At 40.9% G+C, this 21,992-nt stretch overlaps 1 protein-coding gene across 6 annotated transcripts in view; it reads left to right on the top strand.

Moving 5' to 3' along the window:
* dnajb6b (DnaJ heat shock protein family (Hsp40) member B6b) overlaps positions 1 to 21,992 on the top strand; it is a 147,020-nt gene that overhangs the window by 21,808 nt on the left and 103,220 nt on the right. For all 6 annotated transcript variants that reach the window (XM_070881624.1, XM_070881619.1, XM_070881621.1 and 3 more), the window contains 4 exons: positions 7,579 to 7,638; positions 11,182 to 11,289; positions 17,209 to 17,328; positions 21,650 to 21,791. In XM_070881624.1, coding sequence (XP_070737725.1) covers positions 7,579 to 7,638; positions 11,182 to 11,289; positions 17,209 to 17,328; positions 21,650 to 21,791 — 430 coding nt within the window. The remainder of the gene's footprint in view (positions 1 to 7,578; positions 7,639 to 11,181; positions 11,290 to 17,208; positions 17,329 to 21,649; positions 21,792 to 21,992) is intronic.

Here is a 21,992-nt window from a genome sequence, read left to right as displayed (position 1 = left end):
GTCAAGGATGTCTCTGAGCGGGTGCAGGACATTCTGAAAAGGGTGGGTGAACAGCCAGTTGTCGTGGTGCACATTGGTACCAACGATATAGGTAAAAAAAGGGATGAGGTCCTACGAGACGAATTTAAGGAGCTAGGAGCTAAAGTAAAACGTCGGACCTCAAAAGTAGTAATCTCGGGATTGCTACCAGTGCCACGAGCTAGTCAGAGTAGGAATCGCAGGATAGCTCAGAAGAATACGTGGCTTGAGCAGTGGTGCAGCAGGGAGGGATTCAAATTCCTGGGGTATTGGAACCGGTTCTGGGGGAGGTGGGACCAGTACAAACCGTATGGTCTGCACCTGGGCAGGACAGGAACCAATTTCCTAGGGGGAGTGTTTGCTAGTGCTGTTGGGGAGGAGTTAAACTAATATGGCAGGGGGATGGGAACCAATGCAGGGAGACACAGGGAAACAAAATGGAGACAAAAGCAAAAGATAGAAAGGAGATGAGTAAAAGTGGAGGGCAGAGAAACCCAAGGCAAAAAACAAAAAGGGCCACTGCACAGCAAAATTCTAAAGGGTCAAAGTGTAATAAAAAGGCAAGCATGAAAGCTCGGTGCCTCAATGCAAGGAGTATTCGGAACCCAGGAGAGGGCTCTGAGCTAGTTGGAGTGGGTGAGAGCTCAGATGAACAGGACCCCAAGAAAGAATGCAAAAGGCAGGAGGCAACCGAGCAGAGTAGCACTGGGGTAAGTGTAAACCACAAGGTGATAGGAAGGGACAATATGTGTGAATATAAAGGGGCTGCAGGAGGGGTCAAAACTCAAAATCATGGTTTAAAAACTAGTATAAAAACACTCTACCTGGACGCACGCAGCATTCGAAATAAAGTAAATGAGTTGACGGCACAAATCATTACAAATGGTTATGATTTGTTGGCCATTACAGAAACATGGTTGCAGGGTGGCCAAGACTGGGAATTAAACATACAGGGGTATCTGACAATTCGGAAAGATAGACAAGAAGGGAAAGGAGGTGGGGTAGCTTTGTTAATAAAGGATGATATCAGGGCAGTTGTGAGAGATGATATTGGCTCCAATGAACAAAATGTTGAATCATTGTGGGTGGAGATTAGAGATAGTAAGGGGAAAAAGTCACTGGTGGGAGTAGTTTATAGGCCCCCAAATAATAACTTCTCGGTGGGGTGGGCAATAATCAAGGGAATAATGGAGTCATATGAAAAAGGAGCGGCAATAATCATGGGGGATTTTAACCGACATATCGATTGGTCAAATCAAATCGCACGGGGTAGCCTTGAGGAGGAATTCATAGAATGCATACGGGATTGTTTCTTAGAACAGTATGTTACAGAACCTACAAGGGAGCAAGCTATCTTAAATCATCTGGTCCTGTGTAATGAGACAGGAATAATAAACGATCTCCTAGTAAAAGATCCTCTCGGAATGAGTGATCACAGTATGGTTGAATTTGTAATACAGATTGAGGGTGAGTAAGTAGTGTCTCAAACGAGCTTACTATGCTTAAACAAAGGGGACTACAGTGGGATGAGGGCAGAGTTGGCTAAATTAGACTGGAAACACAGACTAAACGGTGGCACAATTGAGGAACAGTGGAGGACTTTTAAGGAGCTCTTTCATAGTGCTCAACAAAAATATATTCCAGTGAAAAAGAAGGGCGGTAAAAGAAGGGATAACCAGCCGTGGATAACCAAGGAAATAAGGGAGAGTATCAAATTAAAAACCAATGCGTATAAGGTGGCCAAGGTTAGTGGGAAACTAGAAGATTGGGAAAATTTTAAACGACAGCAAAGAATGACTAAGAAAGCAATAAAGAAAGGAAAGATAGATTACGAAAGTAAACTTGCGCAAAACATAAAAACAGATAGTAAAAGCTTTTACCGATATATAAAACGGAAGAGGGTGACTAAAGTAAATGTTGGTCCCTTAGAAGATGAGAAGGGGGATTTAATAATGGGAAATGTGGAAATGGCTGAGACCTTAAACAATTATTTTGCTTTGGTCTTCACCGAGGAAGACACAAAAACCATGCCAAAAATTGCTGGTCACGGGAATGTGGGAAGGGAGGACCTTGAGATAATCACTATCACTAGGTGGGTAGTGCTGGACAGGCTAATGGGACTCAAGGTAGACAAGTCCCCTGGTCCTGATGAAATGCATCCCAGGGTATTAAAAGAGATGGCGGAAGTTATAGCAGATGCATTCGTTATAATCTACCAAAATTCTCTGGACTCTGGAGAGGTACCAGCGGATTGGAAAGCAGCTAATGTAATGCCTCTGTTTTTTTTAAAAAAAAGGGGGCAGACAAAAGGCAGGTAACTATAGGCCGGTTAGTTTAACAGCTGTAGTGGGGAAAATGCTTGAAGCTATCATTAAGGAAGAAATAGCGGGACATCTAGATAGGAATAGTACAATCAAGCAGACGCAACATGGATTCATGAAGGGGAAATCATGTTTAACTAATTTACTGGAATTCTTTGAGGATATAACGAGCATGGTGGATAGAGGTGTACCGATGGATGTGGTGTATTTAGATTTCCAAAAGGCATTCGATAAGGTGCCACACAAAAGGTTACTGCAGAAGATAAAGGTACGTGGAGTCAGAGGAAATGTATTAGCATGGATCGAGAATTGGCTGGCTTACAGAAAGCAGAGAGTCGGGATAAATGGGTTCTTTTCGGGTTAGAAATCGGTGGTTAATGGTGTGTCACAGGGATCGGTGTTGGGACCACATACAATATACATAGATGACCTGGAAGAGGGGACAGAGTGTAGTGTAACAAAATTTGCAGATGACACAGATTAGTGGGAAAGCGGGTTGTGTAGAGGACAGAGAGGCTGCAAAGAGATTCAGATAGGTTAAGCGAATGGGCTATGGTTTGGCAGATGGAATACAATGTCGGAAAATGTGAGGTCATCCACCTTGGAGGAAAAAAAAACAGTAAAAGGGAATGTTGTTTGAATGGGGAGAAATTGCAACATGCTGCGGTGCAGAGGGACCTGGGGGTCCTTGTGCATGAATCCCAAAAAGTTAGTTTGCAGGTGCAGCAGGTAATCAGGAAGGCGAATGGAATGTTGGCCTTCATTGCGAGAGGGGTGGAGTACAAAAGCAGGGCGGTCCTGCTGCAGCTGTACAGGGTATTGGTGAGGCCGCACCTGGAGTACTGCGTGCAGTTTTGGTCACCTTACTTAAGGAAGGATATACTAGCTTTGGAGGGGGTACAGAGACGATTCACTAGGCTGATTCCGGAGATGAGGGGTTTACCTTATGATGATAGATTGAGTAGACTGGGTCTTTACTCGTTGGAGTTCAGAAAGATGAAGGGTGATCTTATAGAAACATTTAAAATAATGAAAGGAATAGACAAGATAGAGGCAGAGAGGTTGTTTCCACTAGTCGGGGAGACTAGAACTAGGGGGCACAGCCTCAAAATACGGGGGAGCCAATTTAAAACCGAGTTGAGGAGGAATTTCTTCTCCCAGAGGGTTGTGAATCTGTGGAATTCTCTGCCCAAGGAAGCAGTTGAGGCTAGCTCATTGAATGTATTCAAGTCACAGATAGATTTTTAACCATTAAGGGTTATGGGGAGCGGGCGGGTAAGTTGAGCTGAGTCTACGGCCAGATCGGCCATGATCTTGTTGAATGGCGGAGCAGGCTCGAGGGGCTAGATGGCCTACTCCTGTTCATAATTCTTATGTTCTTGTGTAATCAGCAGCAGCCAAAGGACCCTTGTCTACCATCCCAAATGCGGACAAATGAAAGAACGGTGTCCCTCTGGACATCTTGTGTATTTCTTAACGGTTAACTTCGAAGCAACATTAATGGAACCATGGTTTTAGAAGATAAGGATTAAGAGCAGGAGTAGGCCATACAGCCCCTCGAGCCTGCTCCGCCATTTAATACGATCATGACTGATCCAATCATGTCCTCAGGTCCACTTCCCTGCCCTCTCCCCATAACCCCTTATAGTTTAAGAAACTCTCTATTTCTGTCTTAAATTTATTTAATGTCCCAGCTTCCCCAGCTCTCTGAGGCAGTGAATTCCACAGATTTACAACCCTCAGAAGAAATTTCTCCTCGTCTCAGTTTTAAATGGGTGGCCCCTTCGTCTAAGATCATGCCCTCTAGTTCTAGTCTCCCCTATCAGTGGAAACATCCTCTCTGCATCCACCTTGTTATACGTTTCGATAAGATCACCTCTCATTATTTTGAATTCCAATGAGTAGAGGCTCAAATTACTCAATCTTTCCTCATAAGTCAACCCCCTCATCTCCGGAATCAACCTAGTGAACCTTCTCTGAACTGCCTCCAAAGCACCTATATCCTTTTGTAAATATGGAAACCAAAACTGCATGCAGTATTCCAGGAGTGGCCTCACCAATACCCTGTATAGTTGTAGCAAGACTTCCCTTCTTTTATACTCCATCCCCTTTGCAATAAAGGCCAAGATACCATTGGCCTTCCTGATCACTTGCTGTACCTGCATATACTATTCTTTTGTGTTTTGTGACAAGTATCCCCAGGTCCTGCTGTACTGCAGCACTTTGCAATCTTTCTCCATTTAAATAATAACTTGGTCTTTGATTTTTGTCTGCCAAAGTGCATGACCTCCCACTTTCCAACATTATACTCTATCTGCCAAATTTTTGCTCACTCAATTAGCCTGTCTATGTCCTTTTGCAGATTTTTTTGTGATAGATTTGTAGGTTTGCAGATGGTTTGTAGCAGTCCACAGAAGCAACAAATCACTGAAGAAGGTAGGCTTCTAAAAATTTGTCAGCCTGCACATAAAAAATCAGTTTTCTAGGCATTATATATGCAGGTGTTTGTTCTGTGCAGGATTGATACTCATTTTTGGTCCTTGGATTGTCACTCACTTATTCCAGGAAGGACAACTATATACTCCTGCTTTCCAACTGTCTTCAAGATGATTTCTCTGATCTCCTCACATTCGACAGTGACTTCCCTTATCCTTGATAAACAGACTGTTACTGTGCTTCCTGTGATTACCTGTCTTGGGGCGAGAGCTTGGTGGATATTGTTGCAATATCATCTGTTTCATATTCTTAAAATTTGGCCCTATGGCAATTTCCTGGCTTATATTTAGGTTGCCCACTATCATCCAGCTGTTGTAGTCAGTCCCCAGCCTCAAGATGCAATTTAGGTTTAACTGTCTTTAATTCAGCAATAAATTTCAGATGAGAAAATTGGCAAATAACTGACGGACACCTTGAAACTGGCTTAGACTTTGTCCACTTCAGGTAAATGCCCTGAGTTGCAGAATACTGCTTGGATATAATGTTTTTAACTGATGATGTATTCCATGTTATGTGAGCGGTATAGCTTTCGATTCAACTATATTTGAAAATGCTTGTTATGGACGCACGTAGGTAGTAAGCAGGAACAAATACAAATTTAATGCTCATTATACTGCAGTTTACAAAGCAAGCACTGATTGTAGTTTGTTGTTGTTGCCTCAGTTCACCCATTGGATTTGTAGCCAAAATGAAGCAAATGCTTAATGTCTAACTTATTTTTGGCTTTTTACTGCTTACCAACAAATTTGCTAATGCTGTAATACTCTTGTGACTCAACTGGTAAATTTAAACATATGCAAGATAAAGAACCATCGATCTATATGAATGCATATCTTAAATGTCTGATGTATGGAGAATATTGCATATACAGGTGCAGCGTCAAAAATCCCGAATGTTCCGGAATCCGGGACGATCCATGGCAGGGTCGCCCAGAATCCTCAAAATGTTCCGGACACCCTACCAAACTGTTACCGCTGCCAGCTGGGCCCAGGGAAAAGTCAAAAAATGAAATCCAACTAACAAAAATTACAAATTCCAATCCTATCTATTCTAGGCCAGGTCTTCAGTCACTGCACCGCTGCTCCTGGGTCTGCACACAAGTCCCTTCGGTCAGAACCAGCCAAGCTCGGTGCGCAAGTACCCTTTGGCCAGAACTAATTAAACTCCGAGCGCAAGTCCCCTTCGGCCAAAACCAACTAAACTCCGCGTGTAAATTCCCTTCGGCTTGTACAGGTACAGCTGTACAGGGCATCAGACTATCTTCAAAAACATACAGGCACAAAAACAAGAGGAGACTTAAGATGCGTTGCGAAGAAGTGAGGACTACAAGGCTTGCGAAGAGAAGAACTGCAAAATGATGTTCAAAAACCGGAAATATCGGAATCTGGGCCCAGGCATTTCTGGACTTGGGACGCGCCGCTGGCATTCCGGAAATACCCGAACCTGGGCTTAGGAGGTTCCAGACTTTGGACGTCAAACACGTTCGAAAGTCCGCAAAAACAGGGTTCTGGATTTTTGGTGCTGCACCTGTGTTCAAATTTCTATAAAATTGCATAAAAATGCTCTTCAAATGCAAACTACCGATGTAGTCCATGGGTGCTGTACAGAAATGAGTCAAAAAAGGGTGCTAATTAGATTAAAAACAGTTTACCGTGTAAATGATCTAAATTCCATATTTATGATTCTAAACGCTCTCAAATGGAAAACTTGATTTTTCACAAGCTAGTAAATTTAAACATGATCGGACAATATTTCACTGAAAACCACCTTATCTCTTCACTAATTCTAATATCATAACAGAATGTCTGAGACTTGATGTGTTGTTGCAAAGTTTTTGCATAATAATGTATTAAAGAAAATACCCTTTTTTTAGTACCCAGCTGCTGTGTGTATAAATGAGTAATATTCACTGAATACTTGTGCAGTGGTAGATTAGATACACTTCAGATGGAGAATGAAAGTTTTCAAAAAAATAACACTGAATTTTTCGTAGACAAATTACGTTTTCAAACTGAGAAATTCTAGTTAGCAGAACAGTATCTGCTATATTTTATAGTTTGAAGATTAATTTTGTGAACTATGATAATTCCATGTATAGAATGCAACTGCAATGCAGCATTGTCTCGTGTTTTACAATTGGCACAACCCACTAGTTGGTTGGTACACTGTTTACTACTGCACAGCAATCAGTTAGTGGATTAAGTTAAAACTTCTGCATGTTTTCCCACTTTTGCACTATCGTAGGTCACTATTCTTCAAGAAATGGGCAGATGGCCATAAACATGTCTAGCATCTACTAACACCAAGACATTGAAGTGCAAATGCCAGTTGAATCTGCGATTTGAGCCATGTCTCCAAATAACTTTTCTTGCTGTTGAGCCAAATTTGATATCTTGTCTGCCAAGTTTTTTTTTAAATACAAAAGTTTTGATATAAAGACTCACTTGGCATTGAATCCACATTGAAAGGTAGTCCACGGTTTTAAAATACACATTTACTCAGAGGCAGAGTTTTACAGATCTCCATGAGTAGAGAGCACTTTTTTGCTTGCTGTATCTCAAAAGCTTTTCATTATTTTATCTAAGCACATGGTGCATTAAGGAGCTGTTTCTAAAGCAATTATGGATTGCTGTTTTTAAAAAAAAAAAGTTTTCATTGTGTAATATGTTTTCAGTATGTTATACAACCCTGACCAATACTTAATGTTTTTTCTTCAGTACTAAAATGACCTTTTTTAATGCAGCCTCAAAACGCAATATCTACGACCGATACGGGAAAGAAGGTTTGACTAATGCTGGTGGAGGTAAGTAAGCAGCCCTGATTTTAAAATGGTTAAAAACTTGATCAAATTAATATTGTCGGATATTTGTTTAGCATGATAAAATTAGTCTTGCTATTAAGGCCCTTGTGGTTTAACTCACTATAATCGCTTCGCAGCTTGTTTGTAAAACATTGACCCGAAGTTTGCGGTCAGCAGCAGAGAACGAATGACATTCGCCGTTTATTACACTTCCCTACAGAATTTCTGTGGGCTTTTTACACTGCGATTTGCAGTTATCAGACAGTCTAAACAGCGCGGCGCCCTCGACAGATCTGAATCCTGTGAACAGGGCAAATAATGACTCGTCTCCTCAACCAATCAGATTAAAGAATCCTTACTGAGTCATGCAGAATCTAAACGAGGAAGTATAAGTTTAGAATATTTAATCATATAGAGAAAATGAAATAGAAGGGATTGAGAGAGATGACTAAAAATAATATATAAAATTATTTTTTTAAATCGCCAGTAATAAAAATCTGATGGAATGAGAACACTTGCAAAAGTAAATTTTCAGTGCCAGAGAGGTTGTTTGACAGTAATTGAGGCTTAGTGTTAAAAATTGACTTGCACTTGAATGGACAAGCTTGTCTACTGGGTAAGTACCGCAATTTCGCACCCTTCGTTTATTTCAATGCCGATTCTTTTGGCGAAGTACTTGTGTAGCAAAGCTGCAGGAGCAGGGTAATCGTACAACAGCTTCCTGATTTCCATGCAGGTGTGGATGCCTGAAGTTGCTGTACGATTTACTCAATAACGGTGAATGCTGATGGCCTCACTGTTGTACCAAAAATTCGGAGCAATGTAAAAAGTGCTGGTGGGCCTAGGTTGCTTATCAGGCCAGATAAGTGACTGAAATTACTCTTCCGGTTCTTCAGTAAGCTTCATCAGTTAGTCCATTATTTCTTCCCAAGCTGGGCAGCATTTACTGAAAAAAGTGCTTTGGGAGGGAAAAAGTGCTGAGGTGGAAAATGTATTGTTGGTTAAGGCTGTAACTCACCACAGGCCCACTATTGTTTAAATCTATCCACGATTATAAAAATGTTGAATCAGGTATGTGAACAATTTTAGGGTGGGAAACTTCCCACTTTAGGGACCTCCTTGTCATCCATTTTATAAAATGAATGTTGGCACAAAAGGAATTGTCAAAGTTTACTGCTACCAAGCACTGAACTAAGAATTTTTAAACTGGCAGTGGTCAGTTTATATTGTGGTCAGGGAAGGATGTTTAGGTTACTTTGCAAAAAAAGTTAGTATCTACATAGACAAAATTTAAGGAGAGAGACAATACTATTGTTTCAACTACACTGTTAAAATCACAGCAATTGCCCATTTATTCCTATTCTGTAACCCATAAGTGGCCTGTGGCCGCAAGGTTCTGTGCTGGGGCCCCAGCTGTTTACACTGTACATTAATGATTTAGACGAGGGGATTAAATGTAGTATCTCCAAATTTGCGGATGACACTAAGTTGGGTGGCAGTGTGAGCTGCGAGGAGGATGCTATGAGGCTGCAGAGCGACTTGGTTAGGTGAGTGGGCAAATGCATGGCAGATGAAGTATAATGTGGATAAATGTGAGGTTATCCACTTTGGTGGTAAAAACAGAGAGACAGACTATTATCTGAATGGTGACAGATTAGGAAAAGGGGAGGTGCAAAGAGACCTGGGTGTCATGGTACATCAGTCATTGAAGGTTGGCATGCAGGTACAGCAGGCGGTTAAGAAAGCAAATGGCATGTTGGCCTTCATAGCGAGGGGATTTGAATACAGGGGCAGGGAGGTGTTGCTACAATTGTACAGGGCCTTGGTGAGGCCACACCTGGAATATTGTGTACAGTTTTGGTCTCCTAACCTGAGGAAGGACATTCTTGCTATTGAGGGAGTGCAGCGAAGGTTCACCAGACTGATTCCCAGGATGGCGGGACTGACCTATCAAGAAAGACTGGATCAACTGGGCTTGTATTCACTGGAGTTCAGAAGAATGAGAGGGGACCTCATAGAAACGTTTAAAATTCTGACGGGGTTAGACAGGTTAGATGCAGGAAGAATGTTCCCAATGTTGGGGAAGTCCAGAACCAGGGGTCACAGTCTAAGGATAAGGGGGAAGCCATTTAGGACCGAGATGAGGAGGAATTTCTTCACCGAGAGTGGTGAACCTGTGGAATTCTCTACCACAGAAAGTTGTTGAGGCCAATTCACTAAATATATTCAAAAAGGAGTTAGATGAAGTCCTTACTACTAGGGGAATCAAGGGGTATGGTGAGAAAGCAGGAATGGGGTACTGAAGTTGCATGTTCAGCCATGAACTCATTGAATGGCGGTGCAGGCTAGAAGGGCCGAATGGCCTACTCCTGCACCTATTTTCTATGTTTCTATAACCTCCAACCTCCCCCCCCCCCCCCCCCCAAAAAAAAAACCGGGTGAAGTCAGCTAACTGCATTGACCAGGGATGACCTTGTGACTCAGCTGCTTGCTCGATAAACTCTGATCATAAAAGCCTCAGTTTGGTTATTGTATACGCAGCCTTAATTTGTAACTGAAAATAAGTGACATTTTCTGCAATTGCTGTGATTTTAACAGTGTAGTTGAAACAATAGTATTGTGTCTCTCTCAAATTTTGTCTATGTAGATACTAACTTTTTTTGCAAAGTAACCTTAACATCCTTCCCTGACCACAATATAAACTGACCACTGCCAGTTTAAAAATTCTCCATGCTCATGCACATCACTGTAGATTTTGATGGGTGGGAGAAAAGAGTTTCCAGCTGCATTCAGATGCATCTGATGTTTTTAAAGGCTCTAAATATAATGAGTAAAGGAAAGTCCAAACAGGTTCAAGAACATTTATACTTTGGAAAATGTTGGGTGAATGCTTTTTTAAAAATAAAAGTTTTTCCTTGTCCATTTTTTCTGTCACTTTTGACATATCCACGTAACTAAGTGCTGTGCTATGTGTGAATTGAGACTATAGGTGCTCCAACTAAATGTAAATTTTAAATGATCTGCATAAGAAATTTAGAATTCTGGCCTCTTCAATATGTCAATTTGGTATTAAATATAAATACTTTCTCTTATAACCATTTTCTTCCATTCTAACTAGTTCCGCATGCTGTGCACTCTCGCTGTAGGATTAAATGTAAACCAAATTGAAACACATTCCTCTTCCTACCCAGTGCCTGTCTGATATTGACAACTCCTGAGAGCCTTAAGTGCAAATGTCAGCTGAGCCTTGATTTTGAATCCAGGTTTCTCTATTCATGTAATGTGCTGAATCTTAATTACCAAACTACATGCCATCTTTTAATGGGGATTCATTCAGTATGACTTGATCTTTACTGAAATCCTTTAAGCAACGAAGGCTCCATTAAAATACATTCTGAAAGTCTTTGAGCTGGAGATTCAACCCCTCATCTAATCCATTGAATGAAACTTGCATTTAACCTGTAAACAGCTGGTGATGGTGTTTAATGTCTAGAATGATTTCTCATCACTTTGAATTTTGACACATCTTTTCTCTCTCACCCGCAGTAGGTGGTCATTATGGCGAAGGCTTTGACTTTGGCTTCACATTCCGCAATCCTGAAGATGTTTTCAGGGAATTCTTTGGAGGCAGGGATCCCTTTGCAGATTTCTTCAGTGAGTATTTACTAAGATGAATCTTTTTAAGGTGTGGATATGCTTTTCTTTTACACACTAATTCTCGACATATGGGTAACACTGGCAAGGATGGCATTTATTGCTCATTCCTACTTTCCCTGAGAAGGTGGTGGTACAATTGGGTGACTTGCCATGCCACTTCAGAGGGCAATTAAGTCAAGCATGGTAAAGATGCTAGGTTTCCTTCCCTGAAGGAGAGCTATTTTTATTTCCAGATTTTAAAAACTGAATTAAAATTCTCAAACTGCCATGTGGAAATTTGAACACTCATTCTTTGGGTCCAGGCTTCTGTATTGCTAGTCTGGTAAAATAACCATTAGCTATTGTATCCACAGGTTCATTTTGATTGAAGACAAATCTTGTACCAGCTCTTCTAATGCAACAATTTGATTTAACTAGTGAAATGTGATGTCGTACACGAGTATGAAATTCCTAATCAGTGAGAAGTATGGAAATACAAATATGCATTACTCTCGACATACATTATAAATTCCAACTTTTATTCATGTTTAGACAGGAATGTTAAATATGCTAGAAACTTATTTGTGATATTCATCGGAGGACTTGTAACAACTCGTAATTTTGTCAAGTTTATTTTGTATAGCTGCATGCCCCACAGGAAGCTATAGTTCGTTAGTGATACTGCACTCATCTAAAACAGATCTTTTCAGCATCCTCTACATGTTTCTGGGTTAGGCCCAGAAACTCTGCATCGAAATCACAACTGCAAAACTGTACTGGGATGTTAAATCACACAACATTGTCCTTTGTATTGTGCACTCAGCATTTTGCCATGTTGCTTCAGCTGCTCCACTAATTCTGATTCTCATTTTTTTCAAATTCAAATGTTGGGCTGGCTTTAAGGTATGCCAAGTGATGTGAGCATTCTCTATCCTTGAGCCGTTACATTGTGTTTCTCACTTCCTAATAAAACTTGGAAGTGGTATGACTTACCTGTTAATTGCTATCCTCTGGTAACATTAAGTTAAACCTTTTAGGATAAGAGCAGCAGGAGAACCAAATCATTAGAGCCAATAGGTGAATCCATGGAGTTGGGTTTGAACGGAACCTCCAGGAAGGTCTATTTAGGGTCAGGCAATCTTCAGTTGGTCAGTGACTATACTTCAAAAATACTTCACTGGGTGTAAATTGTTTTGGGATGTCCTGATCGTGAAAGGCAAGTCTTTCCTTTCTTTATCTTTGCTTAGTGTGGAGAAGGATCATCTTGGGATTCAGACTGCCCAACCATGGTGCAACCTTTTTCTCAAAGCACAGCCTTGGCCGTATAGACTGAAGCTCGGGTTTTTAATTTTGGCCAAGAGCTCTGCAGTGCCAGCTGTTACTCGGTTCCTTTACACCGTAGGCAAGCAACTAAATGTTGCAATAGTTTCCCAAATTATCTGATCAGTGAAATCTTGAATTTGAACCCTCTATTTGTGACTACTACATGTATTGATGTATTTAGCTTTTACTGTCAATGATGTGCCTGCCATTTGATATCAGCAGTAATGCAGTGGTATTGGCATGTTGATCTTTTGGCAGTGTTTTGCTCTGGGACCCTCAGAAGTGAATCTCTCTTTGACTGATTTATAATTGCCCTTAATTGTTCCAGTCTTGAATGTTTCACCACATGGAGATCTGGCTAATATCTACAACAAAATCTATTTAAGGTTTTTGATTGAAGCTCTGAATCCCTGTCAACATTTGCAGGACTGCAAACCCTCGTCACCGGAGCATCATAAATAAGGTCTATGCTGGTTGCACCCAAGTCTTGAAAGTTCAGATTCTTGTGCCCTGTGCTTTCTTGAGCAATGTTGCAGATATATCCTACCATACTAGTTTTGCTTGTGTACAGATTAGATCTTCTCCCAGATGGAAGGAAAGTCCTGCATCAAGTATGATCAGTTTGGTTCTTTGGATGCCCATGGCTAGTCAGCTTGTAATGAAGCTTTTAGCCTGAAAATTCAGGAGAATTTTCCCAATCTGGTGAATCTTTGAGTTGAAGCTACTGATTATGAATACATAGAATAGACAGCACAAAAATAGGCCATTTGGCCCAGCTAATCTGTGCTGGATAGAAGTTTTCCACTTAATGTTGTCAGATGGTTAGTTGATGGAAAATCTTGCAGGATCTGGAAACTTTCTCCCCAGTCCCAACCAAAATAAGCATCTAACTGTTGAGTTGGCATATTCTTTTGACCTTGAATATCTGCTGCCTCTCGACCTGCAGGATAATTGAAAGCCAAGCTTGAAAGGTTGCTTTACCTCTTGTACTATATGAATAAAGTTCTTCAATTCGGTTCAAAGTTTTACATGAAATTTGCTTATTTTCCCTTGAGTAATTCTTTCAGGGAGATAGAAATCACTTGTGCAGATTGTCAATGAAATAAATTAATTCTATGCTGCTTGGGTCCCATTTGAATTTTAAGAACTTTATTGAAGCGATGACCTCAGTAACTTCCATTGTCGGTCTTTGCTTTCATATCCTGAACGACACTACATTGCCCCCAAACTATTGCATCATCTAATTGTTAAATGAAGGGTTTCCATGTCATACTCTGGAAGTCCATTCTATTTATTGATCACTCTTTGCTCCACTCTTGTTTATCCAGTTATTGTCGGGCCATCTCCAACAATGGCTTCTCTTCCGGCCCTTGTGCCATTACTTCTGAACCCTCCCATGGATCTATCCTTGGCCCCATTCCCTTTCCCATCGTAAGGTGTCAGCAGTGGTGCTCTTGCCTCCATCAGAAGGTTATGGTTTCAAGCTCTACTTCAGTATTTGAACACAGAATCTAGGCTGACACTTACGTGCAATACTGACTGAGTGGTGTATTGACAGGTGTCATTATATGGATGTGACATTAAATCAAGAGGGCCTGCCCCCTCAAATGGATGTAGAACATCCTGTGGCAAAGGAGTTCTCGGTTGTCCTGGCCAACATTTATTTCTCAACCAACATTACTAAAACAGATTATCTGGTTATTATCTTGTGTTTGTGGGGTCTTGTGCGCAAATTGACTGCTGTGTTTACTACATTATGATAGTGACTAAACTTCAAAAGTACTTAAATGGCTGTGCTTTTCCTCACCTACATGCTGTTCCTTGGTGATATAATCCACCGACATGGGGTCAGCTTCCACATGTATGATGCCCAGCTGTACCTCTCCCTTTGACCCTTCCACTGCCTCTGTGCTTGTTCGACATCCCATATTCAATGTGCTGCAATTTACTGCAGCTAAACAATTCTTGGCAATCCGAACTGGATGCTGTTCTTAAGGTGTGGTCTGACCAGAGCACTATACAGTTTGATCACAAGCTCCTCTGACTTGTATTCTGCTGTTGTATTCTACTAGCTACGTAATTCAACTTTGATTGCTGCTCCGCATTGGTAGAACATATTGAGTGTTGATATAATTGATGTAGAAGGCTTGATGTCTGCTCCAACTTTCTAGGATTAATAAGTGATGTCATTGTAAAGGATCCTCTAGGAATGAGTGATCATCATATGGCTGAATTTCAAATTCAGTTGGAGGGTGAGAAAGTTGGTTCTCAAACCAGTGGCCTAAGCTTAAATAAAGGAGACGACAAAGGTATGAGGGCAGAGTTGGCTAAAGTGGACTTGGAAAATAGATTGAGGTGTGGGACGGTTGATGAGCAGAGGCAGACATTTAAGGAGCTATTTCATAACTCGCAACAAAAATATATACCAATGAGAAGGAAAGACTAAGAGAAGGGATAACCATACATGGCTAGCTAAGGAAATAAGGGATGGTTTCAAATTGAAAACCAGGGCATACAATGTGGTCAAGACTAGTGGGAGGCCAGAGGATTGGGAAACTTAAAAGCCAGCAAAGAACGACTAAAAAAAAAATAAGAGGGGGAAGATAGATTATGAAAGTAAACTAGCATGAATTATAAAAACAGTAAGAGTTTCTACAGCTACATAAAAAGGAAAAGTAAATGTTGGTCTCCGAGGATGAAACTGGGGAATTAATAATGGAAAACAGGGAAATGGCAGAGATATTGAACAAATATTTTGTATCGGTCTTCATGGTAGAAGATACTAAAAGCATCCTAATAGTGGATAATCAAGGGGGCTATAGGAAGGGAAGAACTTAATACTATCACTAATGAAGTAGCATGCGGTAAAATAATGAGACTAAAGGCGGACAAGTCCCCTGGACCTGATTGCTTACATCCTAGTGTCTTAAAAGATGTGGATGCATTAGTTGTAATCTACCAAAATTCCCTGGATTCTGGGGCAGTCCCAGCGGATTGGAAAACCACAAATGTAACGCCCATATTTTTTTTTTAAATCAGGAGGCAGACAAAAAGCAGGAAACTATAGACCAGTTAGCCTAATGTCTGTCGTTGGGAAAATGCTGGAGTCCATTATTAAGGAAGCAGTCGCGGGACATTTGGAAAAGCATAATTTAATCAAGCAGAGTTAGCATGGTTTTATGAAGGGGAAATCGTGTTTGACAAATTTGCTGGAGTTCTTTGAGGATATAATGGGAGGGGTGGATAAGGGGGAACCAGTGGATGTGGTGTATTTAAATTTCCAGAAGGCATTTGATAAGGTGCCAAATAAAAGGTTACTGCACAAGATAAAAGTTCACAGGATTGAGTAATATATTAGCATCGATAGAGGATTGGCTAACTAATAGAAAACAGAGAGGCAGGATAAATGGGTCATTTTCCGGTTGGCAAACAGTGACTAGTGGGGGTGCTGCAGGGATTGGTGCTGAGTCCTCAACTATTTACAGTCTATATTAATGACTTGGATGAAGGGACTGTGTGTAATGTAGCCAAGTTTGCTGATGATACAAAGATGGTTGGGAAAGCAAATTGTGAGGAGGGCACAAAATATCTGCAAGGGGATATAGATAGGCTCAGTGAGCGGGTAAAATTTTGGCAGATGGAGTATACTAATGGATAATGTGAGGTTATCCACTTTGGCAGAAAAATAGTAAAGCAAATTATAATTTAAATGGAGAAAAATTGCTAAGTGCTGCAGTACAGAAGGACCTGGGGGTCCTTGTGCATGAAACACAAAAAGTTAGTATGCAGGTACAGCAAGTAATCAGGAAGGAAAATGGAATGTTGACCTTTATTGCAAGGGGAATGGAGTATAAAAGCAGAGAAGTCCTACTACAACTGTATATGGTATTGGTGAGGCCACACCTAGAGTACTGTGTACAGTTTTGGTCTCCATATTTAAGGAAGGATATACTTGCATTGAGGGCATTTCAGAGAAGGTTCGCGAGGTTGATTCCGGAGATGAGGGTGTTGACTTAAGAAAGGTTGAGTAGGTTGTGCCTATATACATTGGAGTTCAGAAGAATGAGAGGTGATCTTATCGAAACATAGAAGATAATGAGGGGTCTCGACAAGGTGGATGTAGAGAGGATATTTCCACTCATAGGGGAAACTAGAACTATGACATAGTCTCAGAATAAGAGCCGCTGATTTAAAACTGAGATGAGGAGGAATTTCTTCTGAGGGTTGTAAATCTATGTAATTCTCTGCCTCAGAGCTGTGGAGGCTGGGTCATTGAATATATTTAAAGCGGAGATACACAGATTTTGAGCGATAATTGAATAAAGGGTTATGGGGAGCGGGCAGGGAAGTGGAGCTGAGTCCATGATTGGATCAGCCATGATATTAAAAGGCGGAGCAGGCTCGAGGGGCCAGGTGGCCTACTCCTGCTCCTATTATGCTCTTGTTATAATTTGTAGTATGCTGCTGGAACTGTTTTGCTGAATTAGTGTACATTGTTTTTATAAAAAAAAGCTTTCTGTATATCTGAAATCTTATTAAGATTCAAGAAACATTGATGTAGATTTCCCATATTTAGTATGATTTAATTCAGCTTGTGGATTTGTTTTGCAACAGTGGATGATCCCTTTGACAATTTCTTTGGACATCGACGAGGTCGACGTGGGGTTGAGAGAAGCAGGGGTGGCGGAGGGCCTTTCTTCTCTCCTTTTGGTGGATTTCCTGCATTTGATCCTGGTAAGTATTGATCAGTTCTTAAATGGACAAATAAATATATAGTAGAATATAATGAATTTCTTGTTAACACAAACAGTAGTTGGATGTAAGTAAATAAGAGCAAGGAAAGGAGAATATCAATATCTGAAACCACTCCCCGTATTTTGGACTGCCAACTCTAATGTTGGAAGACAACCAAGTATATTTTAAATGATGCTGCTGAAAGCAAATGTACACTTTTCTTCATGAGCCCTTCCCAATTTGATGGGCCTTTACTTTTTCTTTTGGTCTTTCATTGCAAGATGTTATGGTTGTTAAATTTTGGAACTGGTACTCAACTATACTGAATTCTGTTTTTAATATTTAGAACTATCAAATTTGATTTTGTTTTTGCCTATTCTGTGCCTCTTGGATCAGAAATGGAGATTTCACTAGCTTGGAACAGTTATTGGTTACTGAGCCTAACCTAGCTGAATAAAGAAACAATGTGGACATTGAAGAACCAATGGCCATTTTACTGTTGAGTGCTCTCATTCTCCTGGGATCGGCAGTTCCTTTGTTGTTACCCTAGCTGTTGAAACTAACCAATAGCATATGCTGAGTAATTCATTTAAAGGGCCAATGGTAAAAGGAACTGTTTAGATCTGTTTAGAGCTACACAACTTCTACCTTGTCTGGGTTATGAAAAATAGGACATTAAAGGTTTGAAAGAAATCTTTTAAGGGGGTGATTAGTCGGGCATAAAATAATTTACTTCTAATGTATAGTTTTAGGTTTATGCAAATTAAGAAACTCCTGAAGAGGATATTTCTATGTTTCATAATGCAGCTGTAATTATTTGGTGGAGGGTGTGATGAATACTAACCCAAAGAGGTATTTTAGCTGCATGTTCATCCAATCATTTGTTCTTTATGTAATTATGACACAATTGTACTTGCACCTCGGTGATCCACTGCAGGTTGTTAGACGTTTGCCGGCCTAACCAATAAATTTTCTTAATTTGGCATGCATTCATTTTAATTCATTTATTCAAAATAACGGAGTGTCATTTAAACAGTTGCTCTTTGTTACCTCTGTCAATGCCAACAATTCTGCTGAGTTCCTTTTTGCTAACCACCTTAACATGTGATGAAGGAAATGGTCTGCAGAAATCACTGATGATGCCAGCCAAGTTAGAACATGAGGTTTATTGGTTTGTGCTTCTTCAAGGCCAATTGAGCTGCTTTTGGTTTTCAGTTTGTTTTGTTTTATCCAGACATTTTATAATAAACAATTTGTCTTGTGGCACTATTGTGTACCAGCATGCAGCAAGTTTGATAACTTACTGCAGGAATCTTGCCATTCTAATAGTCTACTTCATACTGACAGTTGTTTTCTTGCACCTCCATGAATTGAGTTTTCCGAGATGAGAACTACACCTTGATGGTTAGGGCTATGGCTCTTGAGCCTATATAATATGGTTACTCTGCTGAAGGTCAAGTTGTTGCACTGGAGTAAAGTGGACCTGGAATGCATGTCATTTCAAATTCCCACTCTAGGATCAATGGTGAAGTAATTTCCTAGGCCTATACTAGAAAGGGAGAACGTCCTTGAGAGATCAAAGACACTATTTGGTTGAAGTTGAGCTATTATGCTACTTGGTGTTTTATATAGGCCAAATGGTGGGAAGGAGATAGAGGCGCAGATTTGCCAAGAAATTGCTGAGGTGCAAGAAGTATAGAATTGTGATGAGATGTTAACTATCCTAATATTGAATGGGACTGATTGTTTTGAGAGCAGAGAAGGGGAGGAATTTCTGAAATGGGTTCAGGAGAATTTTCTTGATTAGTGTGTTTCCTGCCCAACTAGGAAGGAGGCATTGCTGGATCTAGTCCTGGGGAATGAAGTGGGTCAAATGGAGAATGTCACAGTTGGACAGCATCTCGGCAATAGTGATCATAGTATCGTAAGGTTTAGATTAGTTATGGAGAAGGACAAGGAGCAATCTCGAATAAAAATACTTAATTGAAGGAGGGCTAATTTCAATGAGGAGGGATATGGCCCGGATAAATTGGAGTCAAAAATGTAATGGAACAATAGGTGACCTTTAAAGAGGAGATGATCCGGAGACAGTCCAGGTAAATTCCCATAAGGAGGAAAGGGAGGGCAGTCAAAGCCAGACCTCTGGATAATGGAGTTAGAGAGTAGGATGACACAGAAAAAGGTGGTGAAAAAGATGTAAGCTTGATAATACAAGGAGAATTGGGCTGAATATAAAATGTACAAAGGTGAAAAATGAAAAGAGGGGCAAAGAGACAGTACAAGAATAGATTGGTGGCTAACATAAAGGGGAATCTACAGCTCTTCTATAGGCATATTAACAGTTAAAGGGTTTAGGGGCCTATTCAGGACCAATGGAGAACCATTGGTGGAGGCAGAAGGCATGGCTGAGGTACTAAATCAGTACTTTGCATCAGTGTTTACCAAGGAAAAGGACTTTGCCAAAGCTATGGTAAATGACGAGATTGCTGGGATACTGGGTGAGATTAAAAATAAAGAGCATATACTAGACAGGCTGGTGGTAATAGTGGATTACTCACCCGGTCCGGATGGGATGCATCCTAGGTTGCTGAGGGAATTAAGGGTCGAAATTGTGGAGGTGCTGAGCACAATCTTCCAATCCTCCTTGGATACTGGGGTGGTGCCAAAGGACTAGAGGATCACAAATGTTACACCCTTGTTTAAAAAAGGGGAGAAGGATATACCTGGCAATTACAGGCCAGTCAGTTTAATGTCTCTGATGGGGAAGCTTTTAGAAACCATAATATGGGAAAAATTATCAGCTACTTGGACAAGCATGGATGAATAAAGGAGATCCAGTGCAGATTTGTTGAGGGCAAATCGTGTTTGACTAATGTGGTTTAATTTTTTGATGAGGTGACAGATGGTGGATGAGGGCAGAAGTTGATGTTGTGTATATAAGTTTGATAAAGTACCACATACCAGGCTTGTTAGTAAAATTCAAGCCCATGGGATAAAGGGGTCAGTAGCAACATGGATACAAAATTGTCTAAGGGATAGACAACTGAGTTGTGGTGAATGGCCATTTTTCGGATTGAACGGATGCAGTGGTGCTCCTGAAAGTTCAGTACTAGGAGCACTGCTGTTTTTGATCGACATTAATGACTTGAACTTGGGGGCACAGGGCACAATTTTGAAATTTGCAGATGACATGAAACTTAGAAGTGTAATAAACAGTGAGGAGGATAGTAATAGACGAAGGCATAGACAGGCTGGTGGAATGGACTTAGCAGATGAAATTCAATGCAGAGAAGTGTGAGGTGATGCATTTTGGTAGGAAGAATGAGGAGAGACCATACACACTAAATAGTTTTAAAGGGGGTGCAAGAACACAGACCTGGGGGTGCTTGTGCACAAATCTTTGAAAGTGACAGTACAGATTAACAAATCAGTGACCAACATCCCCAGCATTGAAGCGCTGGGCAGGCTACATTGTCCGCATGCCAGACACGAGACTCCCAAAGCAAGCGCTCTACTTGGAACTCCTTCACGGCAAACGAGCCAACGGTGGGCAGAGGAAACATTCTAAAGACATCCTCAAAGCCTCCCTGATAAAGTGCAACATCCCCACCGACACCTGGGAGTCCCTGGCCAAAGACCGCCCTAAGTGGAGGAAGTGCATCCGGGAGGGCTCTGAGCACCTCTAGTCTCATCGCCGAGAGCATGCAGAAATCAAACGCAGGCAGCGGAAAGAGCGTGTGGCAAACCTGTCCTTCAACGACTATCTGTCCCACCTGTGACGGGGACTGTGGCTCTCGTATTGGACTGTTCAGCCACCTAAGGACTCCTGCTAAGAGTGGAAGCAAGTCTTCCTCGATTCTGAGGGACTGCCTATGATGATGATGAGAGTAAATAATGAGAAACTGTTTCCAATGGTTGAAGTGTTGATAACAAGAAGGCACAGATTTAAAATGATTGACAATAGAACCAGAGGCGACATGAGGAAAAACCTTTTTAAGCAGCGATTGGTTAGGATTTGGATTGCACTGCCTGATAGGGTGGTGGATACAGATTGAATAGTAGCCTTCAAAAGGGAATAGGATAAATACTTGAAGAAAAGATTGCAGGGATATGGGGAAAGAGCGGGGAGTGGGACTAACTGAATTGCTCAGTGTGAAATGGAACTTCATTTTCATAAGAACATAAGAATTGGGAACAGGAGTAGGCCATCTAGCCCCTCGAGCCTGCTCCGCCATTCAACAAGATCATGGCTTAATTAAATGAATGATTTATTTGTTTTTAAAATAAGCATGATGTAAATGTGTACCTATTATTTCTACAGGTTTTACTTCATTCAGTTCATTTGGTAATCTTGGAACGGCATCATTCTCTTCGTCTTCATTTGGAGGTACCGGGATGGGTAACTTCCGATCAGTTTCAACATCTACCAAGTTTGTTAATGGCAGGAAAATCACCACAAAGAGGTATTTTAAAAATGGACTTGAGTGTGTTCAATATAGAAACAGATTTTGTCTAAGTTTCTGAGTTTGCTGGGTAGGTTTACTGAATTTTACATTGTTTAACAAAGCAAACCTGTTTTTCCCCTTGCAATGTTAAAATGATTTAATGAATTTAAGTGAAGAGTAAAGCGGGGCATTCAGCCCATCAAGCCGCCTCTTTTCAGC

Source organism: Pristiophorus japonicus, chromosome 5 (assembly GCF_044704955.1).
Source record: "Pristiophorus japonicus isolate sPriJap1 chromosome 5, sPriJap1.hap1, whole genome shotgun sequence".
NCBI lineage: Eukaryota > Metazoa > Chordata > Chondrichthyes > Pristiophoridae > Pristiophorus > Pristiophorus japonicus.
The sequence above is the reverse complement of the archived record's forward strand: the minus strand, read 5'-3'. Positions and strand labels throughout refer to the sequence as shown.